This window comes from Glycine soja, chromosome 12 (assembly GCF_004193775.1).
Source record: "Glycine soja cultivar W05 chromosome 12, ASM419377v2, whole genome shotgun sequence".
NCBI classification, from domain to species: Eukaryota; Viridiplantae; Streptophyta; class Magnoliopsida; order Fabales; family Fabaceae; genus Glycine; species Glycine soja.
In genome coordinates this window covers 22,228,315-22,253,815 of record NC_041013.1, presented here as the reverse complement: position 1 = coordinate 22,253,815, position 25,501 = coordinate 22,228,315, and the positions used below count along the sequence as shown (strand labels likewise).

At 34.1% G+C, this 25,501-nt stretch overlaps 1 protein-coding gene across 1 annotated transcript; it reads left to right on the top strand.

Moving 5' to 3' along the window:
- The first annotated feature begins 22,658 nt into the window (after nucleotides 1–22,658).
- Nucleotides 22,659–24,843, top strand: LOC114378137 (NAC domain-containing protein 72-like). Its single transcript, XM_028336683.1, has 3 exons — nucleotides 22,659–22,975; nucleotides 23,270–23,544; nucleotides 23,867–24,843. Exons 1-3 carry the CDS (start codon nucleotides 22,795–22,797, stop codon nucleotides 24,431–24,433), a joined length of 1,023 nt encoding a protein of 340 aa, XP_028192484.1. The 5' UTR covers nucleotides 22,659–22,794; the 3' UTR covers nucleotides 24,434–24,843.
- Nucleotides 24,844–25,501: the final 658 nt, after the last annotated feature.

The following is a 25,501-nucleotide window of genomic DNA, read 5'->3' as shown; positions in this document are numbered from 1 at the left end:
TAGAAGTTTTTATTAATCGAAACATGTTAGTTATTAGTTCTTTGTTAGAAGTGAAAACACGATTTCTTTAGTTTTATAATTTTGACAGTTAATTTACGGATCAAGGAGAATATACATTTCGAGTAATTACTATCATGGTCGAAATCACAACCCTAGGTTTTCTTGTTTGATAATCCTTTAAACTATCACTATTCATTTTTTTAATTTTGTTTTATTGTAAAGTGATTGATACTCTTTTCTCAAACAAATTTTGAAATAATGATACGCTTTAATTTGCTTGTAAATTTCAATTCTTTTGGCACCAACACTAATTTCTAAGGTATGATATCTGAACTTAAGATTTATTGTTACTACTACATAGGATACACTGGCCTTTAAACACACTTTTTTTATGCATCAAATTTGTGGATCTTCTTAAAGATGAAGGACACTTCATGTTCTATATATCCAAATTTTGTGTCTTCATCACTCTCCACAAAATCTTCATTTTATTCCTATGCCTTATGGACTTTGGATGCAAACCCTTTTTCTACCCATGACTAGCCACTGTTTTCCTTGGAATTGCACATTTTTAGAGTAACATGTTTATCTTATTGAGAATATTTTTGTCTCAGATATGTTATGTATCTTAAAAGGTCCTAACAACATATCCATTTTTAGGGAGATGGGTTCTTAAGGTTGTTTTACTTTTGTTTTCACTTCTTGTTATCATCTTCTATTTTCATTGTTTAATTACAAAATTCTAGCTTGTTTTTAATGTGTTTCTTATTTGCAAATATCTAAACACAAGAAATAAGTTTTATGAAAGTGTGTGTACTTTTCCATTATAACAAGTATGCATATTTTCTATGTGCCATTACTCTACTAAGTCACACATAAAGTTGATCATAAAACAATCTCAAATTTGTTGAGAGGGGGTACACAGTTGAGGAGTGCCAAGAACACTCTCTCTGACACACTCCTTCAAATACTCTCTCTTTCATTGGTTAAAATTTATTCAAAACTATAAAATCATAAGAGAGAAACATTAAATATGATGTAGGATCCACAAAAAATTTTCATTTTCAATAAATTTCCATGAATCAAAGATTGTGTGATCAAAAGATTATGTTAGAGAGTGTGTTCCTATAATTTCTCTATACAGTATTTTTAATCATTTTTTAGTAAATGCAATGACAAGACCTAACAAGTGAACCAAGTCATTGCAAGTAATAATTAAATGTTAGTGAGCCCTAGTAGCCAATCCATTTTACACTACATTTGTATCATGACTTTGATTTATATATTATATATATACATGAGGTATTTAAGTTATTATGTTATTTATTGTAAGATATAGTAACATCTTTAAATAGGTGAGTTATTCAATGAAGTGAGATTCACTAAATAATAGAAGGTGATTCTTAAAGTGGTTGTAGTAAAGTATTATTGTCAACCAAGACAACAATAATAAAGATACTATTGTGTGAGCAGCATGATAATCATATCTCATATGCCATGAATATGAGATATCAAATTGGCATACAAGTGTAAATATTAGGAATAATATTTATACTAGATTGATCCATTGTGAGAAAACTTCATAATAGTTACATAAGTGTGATAAGTGTCATATTTCAATTATTTTTGGGATTAAAGTGTTAGCACTTATCTTTTGATTGTAATAGTTTTCTTATAAACTACCATTAAATCTAGTTGTTTTATATATATATATATATATTGTACATTTACTAATGTTTTTGTTTAAATATGAAAGATTCATCCATGATTTTTAGGTTTTAATAGTTGTTTGTTTGATCCAGAAACAAAGTCAAAAGGAAGGGCAAAATGATCATTTTTCCAAGATTTCAAACATTCATTTGCCTAAGCTAGCAACCAGCTCTCCTATGCTAATCAGATTTCTTCATCCATATGCAACACACTCACCTGGGCGAGCTACAGCTCGCCTAGGCGAATTTGTGCCTTCAACACTAAGTAACAATTCGCCTGGGCGAGCTACAACTCACCTAGACGAATTGGCCTGCACCTCTGGCTCTTTTCTATAAATAGTCATGTCTTAGCTGAAAAGGACAAGGACATCCAGTAGTAGAGAAAAAACGTGAGAAGTTGAGGAAGTGAAGAAGTAAGTGGAAAGTGAAGCCCGGGCACTACCGAGTTGTAACCGTGGATCGCATCCTTCGTCATTTCTCTTGTTAGTCATATGCTCTACGCAATGATCGGTTACTTTTTCCTAAGGATTGGATGTAATCTTTGTATCCTTATGTATCCCTTTTGATATTATATATGTATGAATCTTTTCTACTCATTATTGCTGATTTCATTCCATTCATTATGTTTGATTCTATTTGATAACTAGTTTCATGAAATTAGATTTTTAGTTTGACTGGAAAGTACTCTTAAACTTTGAACTGAATGATTTACTCTTTACGTTATATTCCTAGGAATAAAGCATAATGTTTTGATTACAAATAGGATGGGATTATGATTGTAATGCTAGGATATTTACTTCATATGCGAGGGATCGATATTCGGTAAATATTCTTAGCATACTCAAGTGTGAGGAATCGACTCGGGGTAACTTAATGTATGCATCAGTAATGTTAGAAAATGATTCGTATATGTTAATCTTATTAGGATATTGAGGATATGAATGATAAAATTCAATCCTACATTTTCCTTGAATTAATTAAATTCGTTATTATTGTTTTCGTAACTTTACATATTTCTGACGCACTAATTTCGTTGTTTCCATTATTTCCTTAAATTCCATTATTTCATTACTTTAAATTTTCTTTCACTAACTAAAGAAACAAATGATATTTTGATTAAAATTGTACATAGCTATTAAACTGATAACCTTTATCCGAATGAACTAACTCAAGTCCCTATGGAGATGATCTCTTTTTACAAATCTGTAACTTGCAACGACAATTGGCACACTTGCCAAAAGTCTAACAAAGTGTCATATTGCTTCTCATGACAAACATAATGTGATACTAATTTGTTGACTTGAAGTCACTACGATTCCTACATGTAAGAGTTGTAGGCTTTAATTTTATCAAACATTATCTATAACAAGTTGATTATAAAGGTAGTAATCGGGCATGCAATGAAATATGTTAAGGCATGCAAGTGATGTAGATAGGATTTTTCCCTAATACATAACAAGAGTTATGCCTATAGACCTCTCGATAGAGTGGGAGGTGCAATATGTGTGGCCATATGCAGATGGACTGATATGAGATGTAACGATTTTTCGTCGTTACATGAAGCTAAGAACTAACTTAATTTGAAGACTTTATTTTAATTCATTTAAAACTCTTATATTAATTTGATTATGAAATTACTTGTAAACGTTTTGTGTTTCGAAAGCCAAAGCTAAAACACATGATACCAAAATAAAACATAACGATATATATATATATATATAACCATCTCCTTTGAGGTTCATTCTCTGGAGAATAAAAGTATTTTCTAAGGGTTTCCTTATCAATGCTAAATTTGTCAGATAACATCATAAGGTTCATGCATAGAGGAATATGTTGGGGATTGGATTGACTTCTGGCCATCCTCTTGTTCTTGGTTGTAGGTGGTTCCAGGTATACTAGAAGTTATATCTAATCCTTGGAGGTTTATACTAGAGAACTAGTTATGTGACTCAGGTATAGATAACCCTACTGGAATTGAACAAGTTCTAACCAAAAAAGACCTTCTTGCCGATTCATATTCGGATCTTAAGGCTTCTATTCTAGATGAGAAAGAGTTTCTCCTATTGAAGGTTATTTCTACCTTACCGAAATTATCTTGTTTGATTTGTTCAATGGTTGGAGCGGGTCTGGGGACTGACGGTATGGCCGTGTCCATGACCCATTTTTCAGGAAGAGTTACCTCATCCCATTTTATGGTTCTTGTAAGAGAAACATTAGCCTTTTTCATATCAGTGATAAACAAAGTTGTCTCTCCTCTTTGTGGTTTTAGAAGGACCCTTGACGCACAAGTGTTCATGACCTTAAACTGGATCCTATATATTAAGGCTACTGGAATTGATCCTTCTTTCATGTCAAAGAATGAAACAAAATGATAAATAGAAATTTAAACAAAATTAAATTAACGAAAATAGTTAAGTGTGCAAGAAATTAAAACGAAAACATCATTAAAAAGAAACATAAACGACGACAGAGCCAAACAGAATCTGTAAGGGGAGAGAAGAGAAGAAGTTGAAGCAGCGACAGAGATGCATAGGATCATTCAAGAGGTTGAAGAGAGATGGAAAGAAAACTTGAAATTTATTGAAATTGAAAGAAAAGCTTATAAAGAGTATTTCAGAGCAGAGCTTCTCTCTCTAAACCTGAAAATTGTGTCTGAAAAGGGTGCCTCACAATAGTTTCGAGGACTCCTTAAATAGACATGATTTTTACTGTAGCTACAGTAAAAAAGGATCATCATTTAAAGAAATACCAAAACAGTCATCCTCATTTTGGTAAAAAGGATCATCATCTTCTGAAGAATTGTCTTCTTTCTTTGAGGAAGAACATTCTTCTTCATCTTGTTGGAGTAACAACAAGACTTCTTTCAAGTTTTTAGTCAAATTTTCTTTGGAGCTAGAGCTTGCCAGGAAGGCAGCTAATTGGGACTTCTGGTTGAGGAATAAAGAAGTCTCAGGATCAGTTGCTTTTAATAACTCCGAGTGTGATTTAAACCAAAGTTTAACCTGGTCTGGTTCAGCTTTCGATGAGTCAAATTAAATCCACCACTTCACAAAAGCATGTCGCTGTAGTGATGGGAGCTGCTTGTTGCCTTCTGTCTTACTATACCTGTATTGCCAAGAGAAAATCCAGGATAAAGCAAAACTGGAAAAATATTTTAAGTCCGCTAGAATTCATGATTCCTGAGAGTTATACATTTTGTTGAATTGGGCAAATCCCTGTTGAACTTGTTCTGGGAAAATCTCGGATATTGGTCCAAAAAAGTCCCACCATTGAAGAAACCAATTTGAAAAGTATGAATGTCAAACCAAGGAGGATGATTTTTCTTCAACCTATCATGTAATGGTTTGACAATGTTGTTTAAATAAGGCACAAATTCTCGTACATAATTTAGACAACCAAGAAATCTTTGTAACTGGGTTCTGTCTAAGATTTGGTTGGGGAATTTGCTGGCAAATTCTATTGACCTATCTATTGGTATGATTAATAGAATTTGCGAGCAAATTCCCTAACCAAATCTTAGACAGAACCCAGTTACAAAGATTCCTTGGTTGTCTAAATTATGTACGAGAATTTGTGCCTTATTTAAACAACATTGTCAAACCATTACATGATAGGTTAAAGAAAAATCCTCCTCCTTGGTCTGACATTCATCATTAGTGAGATAATTATCCCACCATCCTTTTAATTGACTGGAAAATCCTGCAACTAAAATATCTATAATTGTTTCTTCTGAACATTCATGGGATGTTTGGTATGTCGTAACTACCATGGTCATGTGTTGGAGTGTATTCATGATATTGTATTATGTATGGGCATCAATATTCCACTCATAGATGTTGTTTGCACTAAAGCTTTTAAAATTACTTTCACCTCTTTCTTCTAGTAAAAGATCAGGGGCGATTGGTCATTGGTAATAAAGTTTGGAAAGTGTTTTCCAATGTTTAGTATTTATTGGATTGATATCTTTTCCAAATATTGAACCTGTTTCAGTTTTTTGTTCCGAGTTTTGGTCACTATCCTCATTAATAACATCAATTAATCTGGAGGTATTTCTTGTTCTCATTTTGGATGATTCTTCCGAAGGTTGAGGTGTTTCAGGGATGACTTTAAGTAAACTATCAATCTTGTTTAATAATTCACTATTTTTGTCACCTACCTATTCCATAAAGGACTTGTGTTTCCTTAGTTCCCTATTTTTTTTTTTGCCTTTTCACTAACCTTGAATGGTTTTAATAAAGGTTTTTCTATCTGGACATTTGATGTGGATTCTTCATGGGTTCTCTGTTTAGGAGATACCTTTTCTTTAATGGTTTCTCCTAATACCTGAAGATATTTGTTGGTATAATTAGCCTGTTTCATTGGGCTCTTGATGGCTTTTGAGGTGACTTCTTCATTGACATCTTTAGTTTTAAAGGGTGTGGCCATGACAGGTTTATCATTACTATCTTTGACCTTTGACAATTGATATTGTGTTGCTGGAGGTAATTCCAATTGGATTAACACACCATCTTTGATCTGCCAATTGGTAATAACATTGGTTGTTAGATCACCTATGATGTCTTGCTTCCAAGGGTAATCTAGGTTTTCTCTAATGGTATAAGCATGGAACCAATCAAAGAAAAGAATGTTAATTTTGACCATTTCGACAAATTCATAAAATTTGTCTTGGATTTGTTTTCTTTTTGTACCCTTAAAATGTTGATATATATATATATATATATATATATATATATATATATATATATATATATATATATATATATGACCTAGAATGATCATAGAATGAAGCATATGGAGTCCCAATTGACTAGTATACAATCTTTATTATCACAAAGGCAGTCAGGCAACCTTACTTCACAGCCTAAATGAAATCCTAAGAAGGAGGATGTCAATGTGGTGATGACTAGAAGCAAGACCATTCAAGAGGACTATAAGGAGAAGAAAGATTCTCCTCCAAAAGTTACGGATGACTTCCTTACTAAAGAAGACCAAGAACTTAAGGAAAATGAAGTTCCTACTGATGGGAACCCAGTGCCAAAGAAGGAAGGGGATGAAAAAGAGATACTGACATCTCCTGAGGTAAGTATACCTTTTCCTTATAAAGTTATAAATGACCAGCGGGGTGTGCAGTTTAGAAAATTTCTTGAAGTTATGATAAAAAGGCACATCAACCTCCCTTTCATTGAGGCTATTTCATAAATGCCATCTTATGTGAAGCATTTGAAAGAGATTTTATTAAACAAGGGGAAATTGAAAAATTTTGGCAGTGTGGGTCTTAATGAGGATTTTCTTTTCTATGGTCCTTAGGAAACTTCCCCCTAAGATAAAAACCTCAGTAAATTTACTATTCATTGTTTAATATGGGGGTCTTACTTTGGTAAGCATTTGTGTGATTCGGGGTCTAGTACAAATTTGATGCCATATTCTGTTTTTTAGAAATTGGGCCTAATAGACTTAAAGTTTACTAGCATCACTCTTCACCTTGTTGATCATTTAGTTGTCTATCCTAGAAGGGCGATTGAGAATGTGCTGGTTAAGATGGACAAGTTCATTTTTTGAATGATTTTGTAATTTTAGACATGGAGGCGGATGAAGATGTTCCTATCATATTGGAACAACCTTTCCTTAGTACTAGTGATTTTCTTGTTGAGGTTAGTGTAGAAGCAAGATATTTTGATGATGCCAAAGGATCAAGTGCTTCTCAAGTTTTATTCAAGACAAGAATCCAAGAATCCAAGAAAATCAAGATATATGATCAAGTTGATCTCTAGAATCTTAGGAAGAAGTTTCCAAAATTGAAAAAGAAAAAGGTTTGGCCAAAGAATTTTATCTAAATCATTTTAAATTGAGATTTACTCTCTAGTAAAGGATGTAATTGATTACCAGTGGCCAATATGCTTTCTAAAAAGGTTTTAAATATTTTAGAAAGCATGCAATCGATTACACATGGCTTGTAATCGATTACTAGAAGTTTGGAACGTTTTAAAACAGCCATAAAAAATTTGAATTTAAATTTCAAAGTTGTGTAATCGATTAAAGTAAGTTGGTAATCGATTACCAGTGTTTAAATATTCAAATTTCAAATAAGAGTCATAACTCTTCAGAAGTAACTGTGTAATCGATTACACCATTATTGTAATCGATTACCAGTAAGAATTTTCGAATATAACTCCCAAAAGTCACATATTTTTAAATGTTTTTGAATGACCATCAAAGGCCTATATATAAGTGACTTGGGATACGAAAATTCTTGAGAGAGTTTTCATTGCCCAAAAAGTCTTATCCTCTCAAAAGATTAAGAGAGTTTTTCTGAACTGAAATGTCTTATCCTCTCAAAAATGATTCTTTGGTCAAACACTTTCATATTCAATAAGGAATCTCAATTGATCTTCAACTGCAATATCTTTCTCTTTCAAGAGAGATTTCTTCTTCTTTTCTTCTTGCTTCTGAAAAGGGATTAAGAGAATGAGGGTCTCTTGTTGTAAAGGATTCTTGAATAGAAGGGAAGGGTTGTCCCTGTATGGTTCAGACTTTGTAAAAGGAGTTTTACAAAGAGAGTGGAAAATCTCAAGTGGGTTGCTTGAGGACTGGACGTAGGCACGGGAAGTGGCCGAACCAGTATAAATCAAGTTTGCATTTCTCTCTTCCCTTAAACTTCTTTTATTTATTTCTATTTATCTTTTGTTTTAAAGAAGTTTATTTTGAATTGTCTTTTGAGTAATTCATGTTAAGGGTGCATTGTTAATCCAAAAAGAGAGAGTGAAATTTTAATTGGGGAATAGTCTTTGTATCTTAATTCAACCCCCCCCCCCCCTCTTCTTAAGATAACTAAGGTCATTTGTCTAACAGTTAGGCTTGGTAGAATCACCCTTAGATTAAGGTAAGAGAGAGTAGTTTTTAACTTGTTTGATACTTTAAAATAGTCTTCCTCAATTGATTCCTGTAGTTTCATTGAATATGTGGATACATCTAATGTAGTGGTGGAAGGGGTCTTCCCAAGTGTGGGGATGTTTGACCCTCTAGAAGAAAGATAATTGGAGACGCCACTTCAAAGAGAAGATGAGTCAAGAAGAAACTCACCACCATAGGAAGCCATGGATAAGAGCTTGAAGGTAAGAGAAAATGAGTGAAGGGAGAAGGAGAGAAGGAGCATGAAATTTTGTGCCTCAAAAGAGGTCTGAACTTTGAAGAGTAATCCTCAAATGATCAAAGTTGAAAAAATGCACACACATGACCTCTATTTATAGCCTAAGTGTCACACAAAATTGGAGGGAAATTTGAATTTCTATTTAAATTTCACTTGAATTTGAAATTGAATTTGTGGAGCCAAATTTTGGAGCCAAATTAGTGAATTTTAGCTATGGTTCAGCCCACTAATCCAAGATCAAGTCCAAGATTCTCCACTAAATGTGAGGGTGTCATGAGACATGTAAAACATGAAAGACATGCACAAAGTGTGACTATATGATGTGGCAATGGGGTGTAGCAAGAAAATGCTCACCTCCCCCTCTAAAATCTAATTGGATTGAGCTTCTCCCAATTCAATTAAATTTATTTCCCAACACACACATCAAATATTCACTTAATGCATGTGAAATTACAAAACTACCCCTAATACTCTAGGTGCTCTAAAATACAAGGGCTGAAAAATCATACATTTCTTGGGTACCCTACCTACATTATGGAGCCCTAAATACAAGGCCCAAAAATAATGAAATCTTAATCTAATATGTACAAAGATAAGTGGGCTCATACTTAGCCCATGGGCCCAAAAACTACCCTAAGGCTCATGAGAACTCTAGGGCCTTCTTTTGCATCTCTAGCCCAATCTTCTTGGAGTCTTCTATCCAATGCCCTTGGGGGGTAGGATTGCATCAGTAGAGACCACGGGTCATAGCTTTGAGAGTAGTAAAAAATCTTGATTCCATGTCCATAGACGAACTAGTTAGAACATTAAGGGTCCATGAACAACGACTACACCAAGACGAGGGAATCAAAAAAGAGAAATCTCTAGCTTTAAAAACATAAAATACCAAAAAGTCCTCTGCATCCAAAGAACCCACCTCTAGATTAGCACTTAAAAAGGCCTTAAATGTAGGCACATCCTCTAATGAAGAAGAATCAAACAAAGATGATCAAAACTAGCCTTTATATATAAGAAGATAAGAAAGATGTGGAAGAACAAAAGTGGATCCAACTAGAGGGGCTCATCTAAGAAGTCATCCAGAGATACAAAGGATAAGGATAAAAGATTTATCATTAGCTACAAGTGTAATAAGCCAGGACACTTCAAGTTTGAATGTCTAGACTTAGATAAGAAAGATGACAAGAAGAACTACTTCTAGTGGAAAGACAAGAAAGTACTCATGAGCACATCGGAAGACTTGGATGACACGTCGTCCAACAAAGAGATAGAAGAAGAAGCAAATTTCTGCTTCATGGCTGACACAACATGAAAAGAATCCAAGTCAGATTCAATTAAGGAGGTAAATCTTGATGACCCAAAAATTCTAACATTAGCCTACCATGAACTTCTTTGTAACTCGTCCATTCTATCTAAAGCTTACAAAAACCTAAGGAAGGATTTCAAAAACCTTTCTAAAGATAATATCGAGCTTAAAAAGGCTCATCAAGATATTAGTCTCTTAACTAAACCTAATTAAGGCAGTAAAGTCTATGATACCTTGAAGAAAAGGGATCACAACTTCAATTAAAAAATGAGAAGGTCTCAAAAGAAAGTGATACATTGATGAAAAAGTTTAAGATCTTAGAAAAGAAAATTCAGTCTCTATAATCAGAGCTAAAACAATTAAATAAGCTTCATGATTATTTTAAAGAAGAATGGCATGACCTATGGAAAGAGTGTTCACAAGCACACCATGATTATGACAACCTAGAAATAAGTAAACATAATATATGGGTTGAATGTGAAAATTACAAGAAAACTTTGAAGTTTAAAAATGATAAGCTTGAGAAGAATGATAATCTCAAAGGACAACCTCAAGATGTAGCAAAACTTCATCAAGAGATTCAATCCTTAAGAGAGACTTTCCAAATTCATTGGAAGCACTGAGAATCTTGACAAACTGTTAATATACAGTAGATGTCCTTCTAACAGATCTGGACATGGATATGAAGGAAATACTTATGTTCATGATAAGGAAACTACCAAATGTTATTTTTGTGGAAAGGATCAATGTTTGGTCAAGGATCGCATTGGAGACCCTTCTACCATTGTCATGACTTGAGTGCCTTCAATCACTATGGGGTGAAGCATGGCAGGCTCCCAGATGGGAGGATATGGTGCTACCTTTAGGCTTTCTGCATAGTATTAATGTGCTTGCTTTTGGTCAGCCTTGACGGTTACAATCTCCCCTGTCAATATAGGGAATTTCATTGTCAGATGGGGCGTGGAGACTATGGCTCCAAGCTTGTTGAGTATCTTCTTGTCAATTAAGGCAATGTATGACGTGTCTATGTCAACCAGTAGATATTTGATGGTGAAGCTCCTAGAGAGCTTGCCTGACCGAAGGTGGTCATCAAGTCCATGTATCCTCTGGTCTTGACCCTCTCACCTGCAAAGTTGAGGAGTGGACCTGCATGGGGGTGGACAATATTAAGCAAGATCTCAAGTCTTTGGAAGGTTTTCCAGTATAGGATATCGACAAAATTGCCCTGGTCAATGAGGACCCTAGACACCATCAAGTTCGCTATGATGATGGAGACAACCACGAGGTAGTCTTGGTTGATGGGGTTAATTCCCTTAAAGTCCATGTCCATAAAAGTGATAGGAGAAAGACTACATTGTAGAGGTACGTCAACAAAATTAATGTTGATGTCCCAGATGGCGTGTAGGTGTTGTTTTCAAGACTGGCTAATTGTCCTCCATAGGAAAAGCCACCAGTGATGGTGTTGATTACACCTCTGATGTGTTGGGTGGCTTCCTGTTCTAATGGAAATTGTCGCTCATGCCGTTGTGGTTGGTGTCTTTGTCTGCCTTGATCTTTTGCTCTTCTTCTATTTGCTTCCTAGTTGTGCTGCTCTTCTTGATGTCTTCCGAGTCTTGGTCATGATTGGTGGTTGTTTGGTTTCTTAACAAACTGGGCTAAGTATCCAGCCTGTATAAGTTCTTCTATCTTGTCATTTAGGGCCCAACAGTCTTTGGTGTTGTGATCAATACCACGGTGATATCTGTTGTATTTGGTTGCATCTGACCCTGGCCTGGGAGGTTTCATCTTTGTTAGTTGGATGGGTACCTCCAGGTTGAAAGCTTCCTCTAGAATCATGGTGTGATTGGGTGTTAGTGGTGTGTAACGCTTGTACCTGAGCCCTTTGGAGAGAAGTTGGCACTTGTCTGGCTTGTGCTTCTTGTTCGACTTGTGGAAATCGACCTTGGTATGCGCTTCGCTTGGCTTGTTCAGGACATTTCTTCCATCTGGATCCCTTGGCTTGTTCACACTGCTCGTCCATGCTACCAGGTGGTTTTTTGCACAGACTATCTAAGAACTTGTTGGGGTGTAAGGCAAGGAGCATGGAATGCAACACTACCTCAAGATTGAGATTTTGGATCTACACGGTTGTACGCCCAAATTTGTCCATGAACTTTCTGAAGGACTTGTCATCTGCTTATCGTAGACTGACTTAGGCGGTCGATGTCATGTGGTGAGACCTCCTAGTAGTGTATTGTGCATGGAATCATTCGATGAGGGTGTCAAAGCTATCTATGGACCTAGGTGGAAGTCTAGGACACCAGTTCAATGTTGTTCCCTTGAGGGATGTAGGGAAGACACAACATAGGATCACATCATCGTTGGTGTAGAGGTTTGCTTGTGTCAAGAAGGCATCCAGATGCTCGTCTGGATCTGTTGTCTCATCGTACCACTCGAGGTTGAGTGGTTTCCACCCCAAAGGTATGTCTTCCTCCACAATGCAGTTGACAAAAGGATGCTGACGAATAGTCTGTGCTGCTGGACGATGCATGTGGGAGAGGCTCAGATCATCTGCAGTGTTGCCTCTGCATCGGGAGTGTGATTCCCCTTTGGTGCGTTCAGGCAAGGTGTGGGTGGATTGCTTGCATTGTGGGGACATCTGACACGAAACTCTAGCTGGTCATGGTCAGCCTTCAGCTTTGTCAACTCTTCCTCGTGGTGTCACTCCATCTCCGTGATGTGGTTTTGGAGTTGGTTTAGAGTGTTTATGCCTATCATAGTTTTCGGACAGGGATTGGAGTCTGTGAGGGGGGTCTCGCGTCTGAGGTCAGATCCATTGCTAACCATGGATAAATATGAGAGGATTGATGAGAGGCCATGGGGTATGTTTTATCGCAACCCCATGGTGGGTGCCAAATGTTCTTACCAAAATCTGGAATTGTGACACGCTAGGTTGGACGTGGTTGAGTGGAGTCTCGAACTTCATACGTCGACTAGGAGAAGTGCCTTTGATAGGAGGGGAGACTTGCAAAATAAAGGACTTTGGCACTCAAGTAAGAATGTGTGTAAGGAAAGAAAAGTAAGTATATGCTTAATAAGACTCGTATGAGTGAAAAAGAAAGAAGGGGGCACAGGCTTGTTACCGTGTGCTAAGTGTGTGAGCAAGTTGTGTAGAAGGGTTCGGTGGAACATGTATTTGTATTAGTTGAGCGAGGGTGCTGGTCCTTGTTTGTAGGGGTGTTGTAGCCTTGTAGATAATAGTTGGGAGCTTATAGATAATTTTAGAGTTAAACATTTTCTTATAGATAAAAGGTAGAAGATAATCAAACCTTTATAGATAATGTATGGTGTTATAGATAATTAATTACCTGCCAATGGATAAGATATTCAAATATATTTGAATATAAGTAGGTTAGAGATAACTTGTTTGTTGGGGAACCTGGCTGCTAACGGTCAAATGTGTGTGTTCCTATAGCAGGGCTGACGTGGAGAGTTGACACGTGTCTTTGAGTGCCATGTAAGATGCCACATAGATTTTGTGGGTCTTAGATAGTACAATTTCTAAATTATTTAAACCATACTTCCTTAGGCAATTAACCTTTTATCCTTAATTAACAATTCTAATTCCCATGGTGACATTAAATAGGAATAAGAATTAAGAATAGAAATCGTTAATGGTAGCAAGAATCCTATCAGTTCTATCCTAAAGGATTGTTAGTTTTGTATCTCATAGCACATCTATAGAGCAAAATTCTCATGCACTAAATAGATCTAAAAATCTTCCTAAGAATAATCATGTCTCAATAAGCACTAAGGAAAAAGAATACAAACACAAAGACAAGAAAAACAATCTTTCATTAAAAGTCCGAAACCAAAGAACCATATATAGGTTCACATAGAAATTTGCCTAACCCTAATTAATAAAAAGAGGTTTATCTAAAAGAGCAAATTAAAAGATAACGAAGAAGGAAAAAAGAACTCCATTGGCGCTTGAAGAAACTTGAGTTTCTACCCTAATAGTTGTTCTTGTACATGTAAAACTCTAATTAGAGAGAGGGGAAAATCCTAAACAACAACTCCAAATTAGAGAATGAAAAAAGAAATCCTTCATTATATCTTTTTCTTTCTTTTTTTATATGTGGGTCGGATAGCTTATACTACCCGGCAACGGCGCCAAAAACTTGTTGACTCGTTGGCAAGTGTACCAAATCGTTATAAGTAGTAAAGTTCTCGGAAGTCCGAGTATCGAATCCACAGGGACTTTGTTTGTACTTAGATTAATGCAAACCCAATTTAAAAGCAAGAGATAAGAATTTAAAATAAAAGATAAAGAAAGATAGAAGATAAGGTAAAGAAAAGATAAGATATTTAATGATAAAATTAGAAGATAAAAGATCAAAACGATAAAAGATTTAAAGATAAGATTAAAAGATAAAATTAGAAGATAAAATATTTAAATTGCGATAAAGATAACTACTTCTACGAAATTCAAATAAAGGAAAAATAAAATCTATATAATAAAATTGCTAAAACCTAACAAGTCTAATCAACCTAGATATATGGATTCAGGATTTGTCTGTTATCAATACCAGTGAACTAATTCTGCCCCACATCTATTCATCTACTTGCCCCTGATGCCTCACGATGACAAGCCTACCTTAATTACCTATCTTCCAAATGCCCTTTGCGAAGACTCAATAACTAAGATGCATTAGGATTACATTCTCGATGTTTGCTAAAGCATGGGCATTGGGGCATTAAGTCATGCTAACCCAATAATTTCTTTCTTTTATTGTTCTATTAAGCGTTACCCTCTCCCGAGTGGTCTAACCCTTAAAACCGATTCACGCATTCATTCCTTATCCCTAATTAGGCTTTACCCTCTCCCGAGTGGCCTAAAGACTAACAGAAAACAAAGTCTGAGATGCAGAATAAGCAAGAAAGAAAAGCAGATAAAAGAACCTGGAAGGAAACCCCTCTAAAAGATAACCCGATAATTTCTTCCTTTTAGTGTTCTCTTAAGCGTTACCCTCTCCCGAGTGGCCTAACCCTTAAAACAGATTCAAGTATTCATTCCTTACCGCTAATTAGGCTTTACCCTCTCCCGAGTGGACTAAACCCTAACAGAAAGTAAGTTCCGAGATACAGGATGTAAAAAGAAAGAATGGTAAATAAATAAAAGAAGCTGGAGGGAATTCCTCTTTTTATTGATAACTCTTGAAATGCTCCATACATCATTGGCTTTTTAGGCCTGCCAGGCCCTAGCTAGGGGGTTTAGCTTCTCATAGTCATGAGGGCTTTACAATGAGAGGAGGGGTGAAAGAAAGAAAGGGAGTAAATGAAACCCCTAGGAGAGGGGGTTCTGTGGTGGTCCCCCCTGTCCCTTGGACTGACTCTCTATTTATAGCTGCTGAAGTAGGCTTTGGGCCTTCGTAGGCGTGCTTAGCGCGACACCCCGCGCTTAGCGCTTGTACTTCCTAGCCCGTGACGCGCGCGTATTGGGTTGGGCCTTCTTCAAATTTTCTTCTTTTCTTCAATTTTTCTGCCCTTTTTGCTTGTTACACCTCCAATTTTTATATCTGCACCCAAAAATTCAATTTAATTAATTTTCTAACTTTTAATCACAAATAACTACTAAATAATTAATTTCTGGCCAATATTTGACTAATTTTCTACTATCAAAATTACAATTATTTAGCAGTTATCACTTATACTACAGAGACAAGCTTGAGACCCCTAGAAAATATGGTTTTTACGACACACTAACGACATCGATCCTCCTAAACCAATGTGGTATAACAAGCGGTGGCAATTTCGTAATTATAAAGTTAGAAAACGAAGACGGTGATGTACAAACCCATCTTTGAATTGCGAAAACAATTCTTCGACGATGTTGTTTTGGTGAACACCATGGTGGTTGGCGCGGCATTATAGTCACGTGACTCGAACAACACTCCCATGACCTCAAAAGACTGAGTTGTGCGCCCTAGGTACGTGAAGACTCGAACAAGAGTCAATTGACCCCTTCGTTACTCAGTTTGCATCGTCACTCAGCTCTCCCTTCCTCAGTCATCGTCACTCGGTTCGCATCTTCTATCGTGACTCAGGCCACACCTTCCGCGGTGGCGCACCCCTAGTCTCTTGTGACTCAGGTCACCCATTCCCGTGTTTGGCCAAACTGAACCGTTGTTTTGTTGTAAGCTTTCTTTTTTGTTCCTCTTTGAGATTTGTAGCTATTTTCCCTTTTCATTCTTTTATTGAAAATAGACAAACAAGCAAACAAACTACTTTTTGTGATTTTGAAGAAATTATTAAAATTTGATGTTCATGAAGCTGATTTTTTTTATTCAAACTGTTTTGGAGTCATATTCGGGTCTATTTTTTGCTCAACCCTCCAAGAATTTTGCATTTCTGTTATTTTTAGGCAAGCAGGACAAATGAAGTGATGCAGAGGCAATGTATATGGTAAATTAAATTTGTATGGAACTGTTTTTCTACTGAAGATAGACCTTGACAATCAAATAGTATCTCGGTATTAGACTCCCCTGTGTATTTGGAATAATCTAGCTAGATTCTTCTAACTATTTTGATTTTCGAAACTATCGTAGACTCTTGGTCATAGTGGCATTAGTGCATGCTATCTTCTTAGTAGTATTTCTGAACAATGCTGAACCTGTGTGAAATTGTAGGAAGGACACTTTATCTTTTTTTATCAAAGTATTTAGTAGTATGTAGTAGTATTTAGTAGTATTTTCTACCCATGTTGAACCTCTTGGTCATACTTTTGATTTTTTTATCAAAGTATGAACATTATAGTTAAGTGTTTAGTAGTATTTTTGAACCTAGTTACAATTGTGTGATAAAACTTTGAGGAACATGCAATTGATATATACTTAAACGATAAGTATAAGTATATAGGGCAATTTCACACAAGGATATGTGCTAAAATGTGCAATTTCACATAATTATAAGTATATAAACAATATGAAAACAGCTATGAACATGCAAGAATAGTAGTTAAGGTCCCCATCTTTGGTTAATTCATGTGGTTTGGTAGGCCGAACTTACTCTTGGTAGAGATCTTGTGGTGTTGTAGTGTTCATTTAAATTCTTCTAACTTCTTTAGTAACTGGAAGAAAAAAATATAATTATTATCAGGATTTTGAGAAAAGTATGGACAAGAATTCACCAAAAACAATCAAATAAATACATCATTAAAAACTGTTATTTCTAGGAGAATAATGTTTATTTGGTTCTTAATTATTGTAATTTGATTTAACTTATTTGAGCTTTGAAGAGGAACATTGAGCTATAAAAGTCATCCGGTGTGTATGGAATTTAAATTTAATTCATATTTAATATTTTTCAAAGATAAGAGCTAAGGTAAAGTGGTTCCCAAATTATAAAGTGCTTTATGAAAATTCTCAAGGAGAGGTTCAGCATTGTCCATTATAGAAGGTAGAATATCTACCCATGATTACGCTTCTATACAAAATAGGAAATATATATAACATCTTAGGTAAATAGTTTGCATAGGTTAGGTTTGAAGTGATGTATGATCCAAAAGAAAAATGCATAAGTAGAGTTCTATATTTGTTATAGTCTTGTGCAGTATATATTAGTTTAATGTTGTTGTGAATCGAATTCTTAAATTCTATGAGATAAGAAATTATTTCCTATTATTTTCATTCTTTACTAAATTTTGGAGATGAAAATCTGCTTTCAAAACCTTGCAGTAGCATGTCTGTTGGCCCTAGGTCTACTTTTGATTTGTATATTATTCTCTCTTGTGCTTATAATGACAATTTAAATAAATAGCTATGTTTTGGGGCAAATGCTCCTGAATTCTATTGGCTGTTGAGTATTGAGTTTGAGGAATGAATACTATCCTCATTTTTTTACTGAAAAACTACTTAGTGCTTTTGTGACTAGTTAGGGGGAAAATTATGGGCCAATGTTTTTTGTTTTTAAGGTCCCTGTCTAAGCAATGCTTTTTTCAGTATGTTGATAATGGATAATGCGTTTGAGAATGAACACTATCCTCATTTCCTGAATTCTATTGACTGTTGAGTATTGGTTGGTTATGCTTTTTTTTGGTATGTTGATAATAATAGTAGTTCTGGTCTATCTGTTTCTTTCTCACTGAAACATCAGCCATATGTAGCATGGTTTTTTTTTATGATTCTTGGATTAGGTTATGAAAGTTTATTATTTGTGTCTCTTTTATGTCTCACCTTATGCTTATTTTAAACCATTTATTGACTACTTATTTTGTTCTCCAGAGTGTTTAGGTAGGCGATTGGGACCGAGGCTTCTTGGGAGAGCTGATGATTCAGGAGTAAATAATTTTTATTATCATATCCAGTAAAGTTATGGTTTAAATTATTTTCTGAATCAGGGCGGTTATGATAACATTGGTGGAAGAGACAATTAACTGGCCCCGTATTCTATTATTTACATATACCTGCTCTTATTCAAGCTGCTTTTAACTTCATTCTTCTTCTAATTAACAGGTTGGTCAATGTTTTATTATTTTGGTTATCTGTGCAAGATTTACATACAAAACTACTTCATACCAGAATCCGGTTGTAGAGGTAAATTAATTATTACTCTTACATACATAACTATAGTTATTGATTATTATTTTGGTAAAAATTATCATTGATACTTGACAATAATCATTTTCAAATTATTACTCATTCTTAGGTTTTACTAAATTTAATATTATATAATTATATTTTTTGATCATTAGTAATATACATAAATTTTATTACTCATTGTTAGCTTTTAGTTATTGATTTAATATTATATAATTATATTTATTGATTACTAGTAATATAGATAATTTTTATTACTCATTGTTAGGTTTTAGTTAATTTAATATTATTTTATTATATTTATTGATTATTAGTAATATAGATAATTTTTATTAATCATTGTTTGGTTTTAGTTAATTTAATATAATTTTATTATATTTATTGATTATTAGTAATATAGATAATTTTTACTAATCATTGTTAGGTTTTAGTTAATTTAATATAATTTTATTATATTTATTGATTATTAGTAATATAGATAATTTTTATTACTCATTGTCAATTTTTACTTTATTTAATTTTATAAAATTTTATTTATTCATTATTATTAATATAGATAATTTTGTAATTATATATAAACAATTATTATTAATTAACCTGATATTTATTAAGTACTATGCATGTTAATTAATTTTTCACATCGGTGTTGACGTAAGCAACGATGTAGAAATACGTTGTTTCTAAGATGGTGCTTACGCCAGCACCGTCTTTGAAATCGGATATTTCTACATCTAACACGAGAAACGATGTAGAAAGTGCATCTTACTACGTCGGTGTCTACGTCAGCACCGATTTAGAAGGCGCAGGTTACTACGTCACTACCTACGTCAGCACTGATTTAGAAAGCGCAGATTACTACGTCACTACCTACGTCAGCACTGATTTAGAAAGCGCAGGTTACTACGTTGGGCCTAACATCATCACCGATGTAAAAAACACGTTTTCAAGTCGTTGCTGATGTCATCCCCATATTCGAAAGCCACCCTTCTACATCGGTGGTTTGGATGGCACCGATGTGTAATTTGTTGAAAGTTTTTACTTTCAACCACGTTACAATAAAAAACGGTTAAGCACCGATGTAGAGTACCCATTTCGACCGATGTAGAAAACGCGTTTTCTAGTAGTGTGATCTTTTAGTAATCCTTTTTTATATATTAGAACTCTAATATTTCTTTCATTTCCTAAAAATAAAAGGAAAATGAAATATAAGAAAATAAACAAAAGTTATAAACAAAAGAAAATTTAGAAAATAGAATATATGACATCCTTTATAATGAAATTCTAAAATTTATTTATTTGAAGACAAAATAAGTTAAAAAAAAATTATAATTAGTGATTCAAAACTCCCTAAAAATTTCAAAAATTAGATAATCTAGGGAATTATCGTACAATTTTTCCTTTTGAAGAAGGTACATCAATATTGACAAGCTCAAGCAAGTTCAAAACACTTGAGAAACCATTCAATTTTTTTTCGGTATTTAAAACCATTTAAATTTCGGTCCGCATTGTTAGAGTTGCTAAATTTGAATAAGTATTCGTGAACTTTCTCTTCTCATACATTATTCAATGCCAAACAAAATATATATTTTTTTAACAAGATGTTTAAAAATTCAAAACCTAACATTGTGAGCTTAAATAATATATATTTTTCTTCTTCAATTCAATCATTTAGTTCTTTTTATCATCATGCTATAGATGTGTATCTATCAATTCTTACTAATGATTAATCCTCATAAAAAATTAATCTGACTAACTACTTTTACTTTTAGTAAGATGATCTTCTTACTCAACTACATCTTTTTCATTTAAGAAAATTCAAATTTAATTTCACTTAGACCAAAAATATATTTACAATTATTTTGTTTATATAAGTGGAAAAAATTGTATAATACTCACATTTGTCAGAGATCAAAGGTCGATCGATCGTGTATATTGTTAATTATGTGTCAAATAGACTAAATTATATTATATATTTTAATATAAGAGAGGAACATAATATAGTGTCCCAATTTATGTTCAATGATTTTACAACATAATCTTAATATGTTGTTTAATATTAATATAATTCAAAAATCATTTTTAATTTTTTTTAAAAATAATGACGAAAATAATAACAATAATAACCTTGATTTAAATTTGGACTGGTACCTAATGCCAAATCCATCCTCATCTCAAATTCCCAATCCACGGGACTTTCTTTGTTTTGTTGTTGGAGTTATCGTTTCTTTCACACATTTATATTTTGACCATAACATAACCAGCCTTAAGGCACGCCAGTCCTTGTTTCTTTTCCTATCTGAAACCCAAAGTTGTCCAGGTTCACAACACTCTGAAACATCACCAATCAAGAGAGAACATTTCAGTGTATCACACCATTCTACGATATTGTTGACCATGACCAACCACGTCACTACCATATTCCTTTTTATGAATACTACTGAAAAGCTCATCAAAGCCCCACCCACAATTAATACCTGTAAGCTTGCCCGTAGAGGTTGATGAGTGAAAGAAACGCCAAATTGTAAAAAGGAGCAAAACCCTCAAAGGGTAAGTAGTAGATAAGGAATTGCATTTCATGCTCCACGTGTCCCCCAATGGAATATGCAACCGCATAAAACAATATTTAGTAGTATTATGCTTTTATATTTCGTCATTCGTGATGTGTGATAAATTTTTACGGTGAAATTACTACTTTTTTATTTTGTAATTGATGTTTAAATAATTTGTTTTTTTATTTCGTAAGAGCACACACACTTTTTTCACTAAGGTTGGAAAATTTTATTTTTGTACTTAGGTGGCCTTTTAATTCTTTGATTATAAAAAAAATTAATTTAATTTACAGAAATTAATAATATGATTGCAAATTTATACACGTTTTATGAGATTTTATTCAATTTTAAAAATATATTTTTATTGGTCAACTTTAAAATATTTTGAAAAAAAAAATCCACCCCACCTAAAACAATTTTCTTGACTCTCGTTTACCTACTCGGACACGTGTTCACCGCCCCCTTGAAAAAGCCTCACGTGAAAAATGATGACGACTAGAATTTTGGAAAACATACTCACTGTATGTAAGAAGAAGAAAGAGAGAGGGAAGCTTTGTTTTTCCCACTTTTATTATATAACTGACGCGTGTTTGCCTTATCTCCATATATCACCTACACGTTTAAGAAAATTCGGCAATAAACAAATTTATAACCATCTATAATTCTTAAAAAAATATCTATAAAAAGAATCTATTATTAGTAGTAGCTGATTTTAATTTCACATTAAAAGCACAACAATTTACCTGACTTTTTCAACAATCATAAATACTTGTTAATGGTATATACTAGTACTTGTGTTTACGTGTTGATACATTAATTTGCCGAAGTTACTAATATAATTAGAAAAATGTTAATCAATACTTTTAAAACATTAGTCAAAGAGCTAGTAAGATAAATAATTTTAATCGTCAAAGAACTAGTAAGATAAATAATTTTAATCGAAAGCATAAAATTATGTTATTTTTAATGTTTTATATGTTTTTATAATTTTCAGAATAAATAATTTTTTATTTTAATTTTTAATCTATGTCCTACAATATTTAAGATCCGTGTAATTAAGATTTTAAGAATGAATTAAGATTTTGGGATATTAAGTTGCATAATCATTTTGAGTTTATCGTGATGGTAGGAATATTCCAAGATTTCTTTTGTGTGGCATTGTGAACAGTAGCATACACTGAACCGAATCCGCCACCTCGCGGCAACCGTACGAGTAGTAGATAAGGTTGTCCGTATAACAAATAATGATCTTCTTTAAACACTGCGACGTGGCGCGTTCCCAGAGGCCCAAAACCGAACTCGACAAAGATTTCGTCGCATATGTCTCGACCTCCGTGTCCCTATATAAATAACCGCCACCTCTTCGTTTATCGAAATTAAAAAAAGAGAAAAGCAACTAGAGAAAAAAAAAAGAGAAGAAAAAAAAACTTGGTTTTATCTTCTTTGTTATTATTATATTCACTTCTTCAATATCTTGGTTCTTTGATATTATTATTCGATTGAGCAAAAAATGGGAGTTCCAGAGAGAGACCCTCTTGCACAATTGAGCTTGCCTCCTGGATTTAGATTTTATCCCACTGATGAGGAGCTTTTGGTTCAGTACCTTTGCCGCAAGGTTGCTGGCCATCATTTCTCTCTTCCAATCATTGCTGAAGTTGATTTGTACAAGTTTGATCCATGGGTTCTTCCAGGTAATTTATTTCATCATTTATCATAAAAAAAAATCTAAAAACGATCTTTAACCACGATTTTTGTCACAATATCAAAGTTTTTAGAGTTCGCAATCACAATTGCGACCGCTTAGATCACATTTGTCTTCAATTTCTTGCCATATTAAAGATTGTAATATAATTGTAGTTGTGATTACAACGGTAATTTAAAAAATTTATAACCTTGGTTAATGTCTATTTGCACATGCACAAAAATGAGGACTACTAGTATTATTATTATTATGTTTTTAATTGAATGTGGTTATGGTGGTGTAGGTAAGGCAGCGTTTGGAGAGAAGGAGTGGTACTTCTTCAGTCCAAGAGACAGGAAGTACCCGAATGGTTCACGACCAAACAGAGTTGCGGGTTCTGGGTATTGGAAAGCCACTGGAACTGACAAAATCATCACCACTGAAGGTAGAAAAGTTGGCATAAAAAAAGCACTTGTTTTCTACGTTGGCAAAGCACCCAAAGGCTCGAAAACCAATTGGATCATGCACGAGTATCGCCTTCTCGACTCTTCCCGCAAACACAACCTCGGAACCGCAAAGGTACATAATTACATTCCCTTCCCCCTGTTTTTCAAGCTCTTACTCATAATTTCTTATGATACTAAGGATTATGAATTTCATCGTGGTGATTTTAAAATCGAATAAATAATAATGTCTACTTATTTTCATCAAACCACAAATTGTTATATGTTAATTTTTATAATAATTAAAGTCATACTAAAAATGATGTCTGATTAGTTAGTATACAAACTTTTACATACTTTAAAATCTTGAGATGACCCCATTTTTATTTATTTTTTGAATTTTAGTAATGATTTGTTTCATCATTAATTCTTACTTGCTTGTTGTTAATGTGATGCAGCTTGATGATTGGGTTCTGTGTCGTATCTATAAGAAGAACTCAAGTGCGCAAAAGGTTGAGGCAAATCTTTTGGCTATGGAATGTAGCAATGGGTCATCACCTTCTTCATCGTCCCACGTGGACGACATGCTGGAATCGTTGCCGGAGATCGATGATCGGTGCTTCACCCTGCCGCGAGTGAACTCAGTCAGAACAATGCAGCAGCAGGACGAGAAATTCGGATTTCAGAACATGGGATCCGGGTTTTTCACCGATTGGGTCAACCCGACGGATCTTGATTCAGTTTCCGAATTTGGGTCGGGTTGCCAAACCCAAGGGATGGTGAATTATGATTGTAATGACTTATTTGTCCCTTCTGTGCCGCCCTTCGGCCACAGCCATGTAAACTACATGGTGGGGGCACCACCGTCCGAGGAGGAGGTTCAAAGCGGTGTGAGGACTCAACAGGCCGATGGGGCCGCATGTTTTCAGCAGAACCCAAATGCCCGATTGTTACCGGGCTCGGGCGACCCATTTGGGTTTGGGTTCATCATGGGTCAGCAAGTTGAGTTCGGGTTTAGGGACTGAAGGATCTGATAGTGTTGTTCTGTAAATAATTGGGGATTTTAATTTAAATTCTATGCTCATTGTTATGGAAAATTGCAATTTTGGTCATTCTTTTCGGCTAGACACATACAATGAATCGGTATGAAACTGAGCAAGGATGACCCAATGGTGCTTTCACCACAGCACCGCATGCTGAAAAATTAATTGCTTTGCAAGACATTATTGGGCTAAATATGAATCACGTTGTACTTCAAAGCATTACATAGCAACTATTTTCCAAATTTAAGTTTAGTTTAGAGCATTAGATATTGATATTTTTATGTGGTTGGTGTCCCATGCATCCTTGTAGACAACCTGATCAACAAGCAATGAACCAGCTGTAAAATTGTCTAGCCTTGCTGATTGTGAAAAAAGTGAGATCCACGTGTGAAGTGAACCCCCGTTTAATGTGTTAAATAAATGGGTTTGGATTGATTAGTTGAAAAAAGTTTTCAACTATAAAATCATCTCGTTTCACTGCAAACATGTTTAAGAATGTAGAGAAAAGAGTGCTGAGAGTTTTTAGATTTATAAATTGCAACTGATGTTGTATAACTTCGAAAGACTTTTTTTAATCCAAAAACAAATATAGATAAGTTTGTATGTTAGCTTTGAGAGGAAAAAGGTAACAATTAATAATCAAGGTTTAAGACACTAGACATTATAACAGACATTCATAAATAAATAGTTTGAGGTTTTTTTTTTTTTTACTGGCGGGGTATAATGACTATTTAATTATTACAAAGGAAAATAAAGTAGGGGAATGCATAATGTAGTTTGGCCGGAGCATTCGAATATTAATTACTTCGTAAATGAATATGATGTTTTTAAAGTGTGATTTTAAATGATTAACAATAAAACATTATCTCCTCTAAAAAAACAATAAAACATTATCACTAGTATAATTTAAATACATGGAGATCTTATAACATAATGTTTTTCATAATGTGGTATTAACACAATTTAAAGAATAAATATAGAGTTTTTTTTAATAAAATATAAAAAAATATTTACCTAAATAATACAACTCAAAAAATATTTTGAGAAATT